The sequence below is a fragment of the Odontesthes bonariensis genome, chromosome 21 (genome assembly GCF_027942865.1).
Source record: "Odontesthes bonariensis isolate fOdoBon6 chromosome 21, fOdoBon6.hap1, whole genome shotgun sequence".
NCBI lineage: Eukaryota > Metazoa > Chordata > Actinopteri > Atheriniformes > Atherinopsidae > Odontesthes > Odontesthes bonariensis.
The window spans coordinates 24,429,954-24,440,208 of NC_134526.1; the positions used below are offsets into that span (position 1 = coordinate 24,429,954).

General features: G+C 44.9%; 2 protein-coding genes across 2 annotated transcripts in view; both read right to left on the minus strand.

Annotated features, from left to right (window-relative positions):
- Positions 1-4,277, minus strand: part of smurf2 (SMAD specific E3 ubiquitin protein ligase 2) — a 46,571-nt gene extending 42,294 nt beyond the window's left edge. The window contains exon 1 of the mRNA XM_075453737.1: positions 3,734-4,277. Within this exon, the coding sequence (XP_075309852.1) occupies positions 3,734-3,785 (52 nt within the window). The 5' untranslated portion in view covers positions 3,786-4,277. The remainder of the gene's footprint in view (positions 1-3,733) is intronic.
- A 2,421-nt stretch (positions 4,278-6,698) lies between these two features.
- kpna2 (karyopherin alpha 2 (RAG cohort 1, importin alpha 1)) lies at positions 6,699-10,034 on the minus strand. The gene is made up of 11 exons (XM_075453405.1): positions 9,848-10,034; positions 9,512-9,616; positions 9,279-9,419; positions 9,078-9,166; positions 8,695-8,963; positions 8,467-8,561; positions 8,029-8,292; positions 7,598-7,831; positions 7,255-7,437; positions 7,007-7,156; positions 6,699-6,910 (listed from the first exon to the last, which is right to left on the minus strand). Exons 2-11 carry the CDS (start codon positions 9,566-9,568, stop codon positions 6,821-6,823), a joined length of 1,572 nt encoding a protein of 523 aa, XP_075309520.1. The 5' UTR covers positions 9,569-9,616; positions 9,848-10,034; the 3' UTR covers positions 6,699-6,820.
- Positions 10,035-10,255: the final 221 nt, after the last annotated feature.

Here is a 10,255-nt window from a genome sequence, read left to right on the forward strand (position 1 = left end):
ATTATGGGAGGCTCTCAGCGGGGGGAAGGAAAATGTTTACAAATCATGCGCCATAATTGCTCGTTACATTCCCGTTTTGATTCCCCCACCCTTGTTTGGTTCTCTTTTTTTTTTTTTTTTCACTCCCCTCTCGTCTTTTGCCGCTATTACTTTGTTTACTTTCACAACCTGTCAAAGCAAAATGTGGAAATGCTTTCTCGAAATGCATGTTTATGACGGGCCAGTGGAGTTCACCACATGCAACTAATCACTGTGTATTTACAATGTATCCTGTCTGAACACCCAGATGAACCCAAATCACTTCCATACAGCCACTCTGTAAAAAAAAAGAAAAAAAAGAAAAGAAAAGGCTCTGACTGAGACCACATGAATGCACCAAACTTTCTTGATCATCAGGTCCTGCGCCTCCACAGCCCCATCTGTGCCCCGCTGCAGGGATTTCTCCTTCAATTAACCAACAGACACCCAAAGACCCCCCATTTGGAAGACTACAGTCAGACGGAGCGGCACAGAAAAAGCGAGGACTCGCACTAAAAAGGGAGAGACCTAAACCTTTCACTCAAAGCCACACAGTGGTGCAGTGTGAAACCCCAGGGGCCTTTGTTGCATCGTTAAAACAAGTCTGCTTTCTTCTCCAGCAGCATCTGTGTCCATTCAGCTGTCAGTCATCTTTCGGGAGAAAAAAAGAAAGAAAAAGCAAGGATATTTCATAAGGGTTTTACAGGGAGATGAATAAAAAATAAATAAAAGTGCTGGTACTTCTATATCGAGAAACAGCTGCAGCACCATCAGCTGCTAATCATCTGGAATCCAATGAAACGAAAAGACAAAAAAAAAAAAAAAAAAAAAAGAACCACAGAATGCATCACTTGAAATGGGAATCAGAGTGCAGAGGAAGCTCAGTCGGTACGGGTGGGAGTGAAATATGCTTTGGTCTGAGAGGGAAGAGTCTTACAGCTCGGAAAGAACAGGAGTGACTCAGAAAGGAAGAGGTGGGAAAGCGAATGGAGAATTCTAGGGAATCCCACTGAGATAGCTCTCTTCGCTGGTCTGCGACACGCCAAAGAATTCAGATGAGCAAACCATATGCTTGACAAGTCGCATATAAACCTCCGAGCAAAGACAAAATGGCAATAAACGTCAAGAATCTGAACCTGACCAGAAAATCAAACAAACATCAGTTTGTTCATTATTCTGGCTGACACAGTATGCCGGGGACGGGCGACTTTTCATTTCTCCCTGCCGCATCTGATTTTGACCATCTGCCATTTCACGAGTCGGATCACATTTCGGCTATAGAGGCAGCTTATGACTCGACATTTGTGAAAGGCTGGAGGGACGTGTTCTCCTTCCCGCAGAGCCTTAATCACATTAGAAGAGGCTCTGTGGCTTTGCGTTCAGCCGTGTGTCATCACATTTATGGCTGCATGGAAAGTGGTCCGAATTACACCGGCAGCTATGTGTGCATGACAGAATTTATGAATGATGACACAAAGCAATGAGCCGTGCTTTCATGGGGTAATTCAGCCCTCGGCGGATTGCGCGTGTCATACCATTAGCTGCGTCTGTGTGTGTGTGTGTGACCTAATATAGGAGTGATCAGCTGTAAAACATAATGGAAACCTTTTCTCAGGCCGTCAACGGGCAATTCTCACCCCGAGTGTTGGTTTTAGCAGCTCGCTTGCGATCCTTTTCCAGTTTAGTAGCAAGCAAACATCTGCAACATCTGGTTCAAATGGAACAGAGGGGATGTCAGAAATGACGGACGCCTACAACGCAAACAGCTACAGGCCTCTTTAAATGTAGCAACCCCCCTCACACAAAACCTGACTGGAAGGACATTAATGGGGCAGATGGGTCTCAAAAGATCCGAGCCGACCGCAAGTGCAGCTATGACAATGCAGTGACGTTTTTCTACAAACCTAGCAGCCCGGCATGTGTCAAAGGAACAAGTTAAGACAGCGTGCGGCGACGTTTCTCGGCTACAAGCGGGGGTCTTGACCCGACTTTCTGGAGAGCGCCCTGTTGTCCACGCAAAACAGCAGGTGGGGCTGAATGAGCTTCGCCGCTGACCGCGTGGATGACATCAAGTGACATTACACAACCGTGAGGGAAAGCAAAGCTTAACAGCAGAGGCAGCGATCAATACTTGGGAGTGTGTAGGGTCGCTCTGCATCAAGAGGAGAGGTGGTCTGTGAGGTCTCGCTCTCGCCATTTTTCACATTGTTAGGATTCCACCCGGAGACTACTGCCCGTCCATCCCAGGCCGCACAGACTCCTCCTGATCTCAACACAAAAACGGTGAATAGGGGGAAATATGGTGGCGACATCACTGAGAGACTAAGAAAGTAAAGTTTCAACATTTACAAGAGTCTGTGGCACAAACCTTTCACTTAATTAAACTATTACAAAACATCTGTTCTGGTGGAAAACAAATGTTAAAATGCTCAATTTCAATCCTACAGGGTAGACATAACACTACAAATGCTGAGTACCCAGAACTTGTGGAAAAAAAAAAACTCTTGCATCAACGCTGAACTACCATAAACACGGTGCTGAAAGCCTGTTGTCCTTGGCCGTCACGCATCTTGCTTCATTAAAATCCACCTCATGAACCCCCCCCCCCCCCCTGCTTGTTGTCTCCACTTGCTCCTAACAGAAAGAGCACCAGCTTAAATATTTAATTTGGCTTCTCCTGCTGGAATGAGACAGCCCTTGAACCGAATTCAGGTCAGACCCTGGACGTACATCAAAAAGGGGGCAGCTGTCTGACCCCTCTCTCCCAGTCAAAACACCGCGGCGCTCTCGTGTAAACCCCCCCCCCCCCCCCTGCCGCTTGGGTTTGAAAAGGCACAAAGCAAACAGCTGAGGGCCAGCGGGAGGCTGAAAGGTGTCCGCACAGACCTGCACAGCGTCACGCCGCTTTACGACAAAAACTGCTTTCTCTAGAACAAACACATTTAAGGGTTTCGGCCGCTGGTTCACGCGGGACTGCTGCTCTCATACCGTAGTGAACCAGTTTTAACGCTGACCCGCTTTCACAACAAATGGGGGACTGTCTGTCCGTCCGTCTGTAGACACTTATGGGACATTGCTCACCGTTCGGTGGCCTTCGGAGACTGCTGTGACCTGTGGAGCAGCCTGTCACCTCAGAGGCTCGTTCAGTCGACATAGAGGCTTTATTACGGCTAATAGCGCTCTGGCTAGGCTAACGTCAGCTAGCCAACTTTAACTGTGTATCAGAAGACCACCACAGCCGTGCTGCACTCTCGTCCTGCAGACACTCGTATTTGAAGACGTTAGCTCTAAATGTAAAGTGACATCTCGCTTTTTTTCGGTTTCGTTAAGCCCAGAACCGAAATGCAAAGGCGAGCAAACGCCACTGCACCGCACGTTACTGCCCTACTCCGGGACCCGTGTTATGGCTGGTGGTGGAAACTGGCGACAGTCACAAGGCTCAGACTATTTCCAAGAATAATAATATCAGAATTCAGCGTTATCTCGTGCTCAGCCGTGTCCGTTTTCCCACACAAGGCAACACAGTTAAAACAGCCCACATGAAAATGACATTGTGGCTCTTGGGGGTGAAATAAACGGTTGAAATGAGGGTAGAAAGAGCAGGCGATAAGCCAACTCCATGGCCCACGGGGACTGTTCTCGTCCAGCAAATACACCCAGCCTTCCTCGCTAGTGTGTGGGAATATATTTGGGAATTTAAAGCGTTGCAAGCTACCTGTTAATCGCAGCTTCACGGGGCCATTCCGCCGAACTCCTTGGTTAGACATCTCCTCTTTGATCCAAGCCTTCACTGCGCGCAGTAAAAAAAAAAAAAAAAATGGGATGCTAGATATCAAAAATAAGAAGGTTTATTAACCTCTCCGCCAGTTTTAGACAATAATGGAGTCAAAGCATTGTGGCCCGGATGTGGACCGAACTGCCATAGCGATCGCTCATAAATGCGAAAAATTAAAAAAGGAAAAAAGGAGAAGCGCGAGGGTAGAGCTGCTGCAAATTGCATTTACTTAAAAAAAAAGATGAAAAAAGAAAGAAAAAAAAGCCTTTTCCCCTCGGCTGAAACGCGTGGAGGAGCTAGTGTTGGGTCGCGGCGCTGTAACGCGGTGTTTATCTTCACATCTTCGGAGAGAGAGAGTCTGGCTCGGACTGAGTCCTCCTCTCAGCTCGTCGACAGTTGGACTGCGGAGCCTCCGGGGTAGATCCCACATCAGGGGGCTGCTGCTAGGAGCTGGCCGCTGACGACAGCACTCCCCCGGGGGAGTTTCTCTTAACATGTGCCACAGAGCTGTGAATCACACAGGGGGGTCAGCATGTGCATTAGCTGGTGATGAGTAACATCCATTTACCGTGATAACGTGTGTAAACGTTGCTCTCTCTGTTTATAGTCGATTTACGACTTTTCGACAGGGGCGTAGCTCAGCACAAGCGCGGCCGGGGTCCCCCTTCCATCCCGAAGCTGTTGGGGATGTGTCAGAATGTACTCCTCAACGTTCTTTAAACTAAAGAACGTTTTAAGTTGCAGTGTGTAACATTTTTATATATCTTTCGCAGCGAATGTTACTGCAGAAAAAGACACATAGAAGGGCGCTGCTCAGAGGGTGAGGAGGAAGAAGAGAGTGGAGGTTGTAGATGCCATTTTGTTTTGAGGCACACATGGTGAGGACTGGAGGATCAGACTTCATGCATACCTAATGCCAAAAGAGGCAAACGCTGCATCAACTGACCTGGTCAAAGCATGAAAGGACTAAGTGACTTTAATGCGAAACAAGACCAAACTTAAAGCAATACAATGTAACTTCTCAAAAAGCCCACTATGGAGCTCCCCCTACAGGCTTGGAGGTAATGTACGGTTACACTGTCGTAAATACAACACCCTTTCGCTTTCACGTTTCACGTTTGTTGACGAACCGGCGAGGAGTCAGAAGGTGCAAGCTATGTCGACCGAGAAGGTAAGAGTAATCAAATGTACCTGGGAGCGTGAGAGGGGTCTATTTGTTTTTGCGGTAGGTGTGCAAGAAAGCAAGTCGAAGTACTTCCGCTCAGCTCCCGGGCCGCTACAGGGCCGCTACCGGGCCGGTCCAGCAAAGTTACATAGCGCAGTTTTTCCAACTCAGACCCCCGAAGGGCATAGGAGACAGGCCAATCGTAATATTAAAACTCATTCTAGCCGCACAATTTTTTTCAAGCTGTTATTTTAAGGTAGAAATGTTACATAGTATTACTTTAAGTGTTTTTTTTTTCCTCAAATGGAAATTGCTGTTGGAACACCAAAATTGCAGGTTTGACATCTACAAACTGTCAACTAGTTGTCAATAACTGGAAGACACTTACTTTCTCGTAATATTCATATTGCAGTAATTGATTGGAACTTGGACGTGGTCATGGAAAAAAAAACAACTTAATAGCAAAATATACCGATACAAAGTTTAAAAAATGACTTCATTAAACACATGCTTTCCAAAGTTTTTCTGCGTCTGATGTCATGCGAAAAAGTAATGAATAGCTGAGGTGACATTTAGAATCTTAATAGCCTTAATGGTTAACACCGGGGCCACCTTTATTCCTCAGATTTTCCGTAAAAGTACAAATGACCCAATGTGCCATTACAAATGAAAGAATAGAGGGTAAAAATAATACTCGTTTTAGATTACTGTTCTTTCCTGTCCCAGTCGTCTTAGGGCCCTTCATATTTGTTACCTCCATATAAATAGGAGATGAAGTAGCTCCACCACCTACAACAGTAACACACTGCTGCTTTGGTATTCTAAATCTTAAAATACAGTTGCCTTCTCTGCGTATCTTGTGTTCGTTTGGTGCGCTGGTTCTGCACATACTCTGAAATTGGCGTTATGAGTTCGTAGGTTGCAATATTTAGGTGACCAGCAGATGGCGTGTAAGCTTACTTTTGATGTTCCGATGCCTTAAAGTGCCAATTTCTGTTTACAGCCTGGAAATCCAGCAGCAGATTCCAGTCAGGGATCTGGTGCGCCCCCTTGTGGAATCCTCCAGCAATAAGCATCATACACAGCCAAGTAATAGACATTTGCTTACGTCAGGGGTCAGCAACCTTTAAGACCCGGTTTCCACGGAAAAGAAAAAACTGGGAGCCGCAAATACTTTGACATCTAAAATGAAGATAGTTTTTTTTTTTTTTAACCTTTGCGCGTCGTATAAACTATAGTGTGTTGCTTACAAAATCCAAGAAGTGCTACAGAGAAAATTGAATTTATGTAATAAACACATTTTGAAAAAAAAAAAAAAAAAAAAAAAAAAAAAAAAAGCAGTTGAAGGTCTCTTTCTCGCTACAAATTAGGCATACTGGTAGGCCACTCTTGTCAATAAGGTAAATGTCTAATCTGACCAGGTATCATTTTTTCACTTGTATTTATCCATTCTTGACCTACCTGGGGTTGAAAGTCTCAATACATGCACTGCACAGCGTTTTTGGCGGGCATAGATCGGCTTTTGGATTTTTTTTTTTTTTTTTTAAATTTTCCAAAGCCACGCAGAGCCACAGCATAAGGATGAAAGAGTCGCATGCGGCTCCGGAGCCACATGCTTACGTGAATACGACTACAGTGAGACTAATAATTCTCAACTACCATTGCCATATGCTGCAAAAACAAGGCTACACAGATTTTTTGAAAAACTATACTTAGTGACAAAGTAAAAAAAAAACTCCACACGTGATACATCAACTTTATTTACAAACATTTTTGAATGTTAAAACGGTATGTACAGTACATACAAAAGCCACATGTATAAGGGACGAACAGTATCAAGTGCAGAGAGGCATTACAGTCATCTAGAAATTGAAAGTGCTCTGGTTTTCACTGATCTGGAACGCATAACCATCAGTGGTTGATTCAGGGGCCACACACTGCACCTCCTCCTCCTTCAAAACATAAATCAAACAATTTTATTTCTTCTTTAAAAAACAGCCGGAACACATTTGGCACAGAAGTGTTTAACCCTTCGAACGTGTACCTACCTCATCAGAGAAGTACTTCTCAATCAGGTTGAGGGCAGCTTTGTAGATCATCTCATTCTCGTGAGACTGCAGCTCCTCAATCTTGTCTAGTCCCCCGCATTCTTCGATCATCAGACTCAGCTTGTCGGACTCCCCCATTTTATCTCCAGCCTGACAACAAAACACGACAGAAGAAATACTTCACAGCCATCAAGCAAAGGATGACAAAGACCCACCGGGTTACTGTTCCGGCTCGAGGAGGCACTCACCAGAAAGATGTTGGTGATTGCGTCCAAGATGACAAGAACGGTTTTGCTGTCCTTGGAGGAGAGCAGATTCAGAAGAGGCACGAGCACATTGGCCTGCACGAGGTAAACCACCTGCTGAACTGTACCACCACTGGTGAAGTTTGTAACCGCCCACACAGCCTCTTTCTGAGTTTTGTAGTCACCCTGCAACAGAGAGGGGATAAGTCACATCGAAAAAAGGCAAAAGTTTAATGTCCCCATTTTTTTTTAGATTGGAATTTATTGGTTATAAAAAAAAAATAATAATAAAAAAAAAAAAAGTAAGAAATATATCAAATCGGCGATCCAGTTACCAAAAACCTACCCGTGCAAGCATATCAACCATGTACGGAACGAGGCCTGCGTCGATGACCTCCTGGATCTGAGTGTCCTTTCCCGCTGTGATGTTGGACAGAGTCCAAGCTGCCTCCTTCTGAATGTTTGCTTTTTTGTGGCGCAGCAGTTTGGGGAACATGGACAAGGCCCCGGCATTCAGCACAGCCTGAGTCTGCTCGTCTGTACCAGTCACAGTGTTGCCGATGGCACGCAGCGCTGGAGTCTGAAGGGTGGTTGAAAGAACAAAAAAAAAAAAAAAAAAAAAAAGTTAAAACCTGACAAAAATAACCACAATTTACACCCTAGGGTGACTAAACAAGGTACTAAACTGGAGGGGTTACAACACAGAGGCCACATCCATCACCATCCCCTCTGGTGCACATACTGGAAGCACTGAAGGACACAGAAGTTGATACGTACCACTATAGGCAGCTCATCAAAGCCAAGCAGATTCACCAGGCGAGGAATTAAACCAGCCTGGACCACCACCTCGATGCGCTCGTTGGGGCCGTCAGTGAGGTAGGACACAGCCCAGCAGGTGTCGGCCAACACCTCGGGATCATCGTGGTGAAGAAGTCGGATGAGTGCAGGCAAGATCTGCTGAATGGCGCCCATCGGAGGGGAGGGGTTCTTGTTACGGCAGAGGTTTGACAGAGTCCATGTCACATTTCTCAGATATCCAGGCTGCAAAGAAATAAAGTGGGAGAGAAGGCCAGGTGTCATTCCAACAAAGAGGAACATTTAGTTGAGTTAGGACACCTCCTAGAGGCTTTTGAGATGAATTAAAGCAATCCAGCCATTTTATGAAAACTGCTTTGAGTTCATATGAAGACTCAAAAACATGAAGACAACCCTTACGCTGAATGTAGTGAAATCAGGGAGAGCCAGCAGACTGAGAAGAGGGGCCACAGCTCCATGCTTGATGACCTTGTCTCTAAGAGCTGATCCATCACCTAAAAAGGACAGACAGGAAACCGCATCAAATGTGAACTTTGCTACAGTCGCAAAACATACAAATGCGTAAAAAAAAAAAAAAAAAAAAAAAAAAAAAAAAAAAATTAAGTTTAAAAAAAATCCGTCAATTACCAGCAATATTTCCAAGGGCCCAGATTGCCTGCTCGCTGATGTGCTGGTGAGGAGATAAGACCAGTTCAATAAAGGCTGGAATGGCTCCGCCCCCCACAACAGCTGCCGTCTGATCAGACGTCCCAGAGGCGATGTTGGTCAGAGCCCAGGATGCCTCAAACTGGATCGGGGGACAATCCCTCAGTCCCAGGAAGGAGACGAACTTGGTGATCAGACCGGCGCTTATTAGCTGGTCAATAGGAGGGTGTTTGTCACGAGACAGCAGCTTCCTGCATTAAAGACAGTACAAAAAATAATAAATAAAAATGCAAACAGTTCAGTTAAAAATAATGAAACAATCTAAACTAAATTAACAGGGTTTTCTAGTGATTATCATTGATTACCGTGCAGCCTGTGTGGCCTGGAGCTGGGACTCAAAGTCACTACTGTTCACTCCTGCAACGATCTCCTCAACTGTCCACTGACGGAAAGCCTGCAGATGTTCACAGGATGGTTAATGAATAGACGGAAACATCTGATCACCATTCAAAATTCATTTATTTTAAAACGGGACCAACCAACCAGTTGCACAGACTAACGCTTACCTGACAGTTCTGGGTCCTCTCCTGGAGCGGTGAGGTCGCCTCGTCGGGCGTTGCGTCCACGTTTCTCCTTTTGAAGATCTGGTCATCTTTCTTTGCTTTTCGAAGTTCGACGTTAACCTCCACCCGCCTGCGTCGGAGCTCCTGCGTTCAGTTCACATGTAACCGGGTCACACATCTACAGCTCTGTGGTAACCGATTTTGGACTAAAGCCACATGCTGGAGATACAACTCACATTGTTATCTTTGCCTTTGTTCTTGAACTTGTTCAGGCGTGCGACGTTCTCAGACATTTTCAGGGAGTAGTGTAGTCAACCAGCCGTGGAAACTTGATGCAATTCCTACACACACGATAAAACATTTAAAGTTAACTTCCTCGCGAGTCTGTGACGAGGAATTCTGAAACCTAGGTGACAAACCTGTCGAACTAAGCCGACTTTCTCATTGACATTTAAAATACACATTTCATTACTCAGATTAGAAATTCAGTTAATGACGCAAGCATATAAAGGAAAAAAAGAGCAATCTAATCTACATTGTGCTTTTTAAAAGAGCAGCAGACGAGCACTTACTTGGACCTCGAGCAGGACGTGTGATTCACAGAAAATGCCGCACAGACCTTTAAATTCGTAGAATAAAGTCTTCTGATTGGGTTGTTCGAGCAAAAGCAACCAGTCGCCTCCTTTCATTGGACTGTTTGAAAAAAATCACAGAGCGTACAGGAAATGTCGTCACTGTACGGAAACATCGCGAGATATGGAAAAAAAAATCAAACGTGCAAGTATAATCCTATTGGTCCAACTCTTTGGCTGTTTCTTTCAATCTTTGTGTTGGTGTAGGAGGGCTGAACTGTTCCTGAATCTGTAAATTTTTGCTTAAAGGTCAAATTGTTTTAACAAGGAAGTTATTTACTAATGATAAACTTCCACCCTTAAAATTATTGTACAAACATATCTCATTAATACTCGTAAAAAAATGGG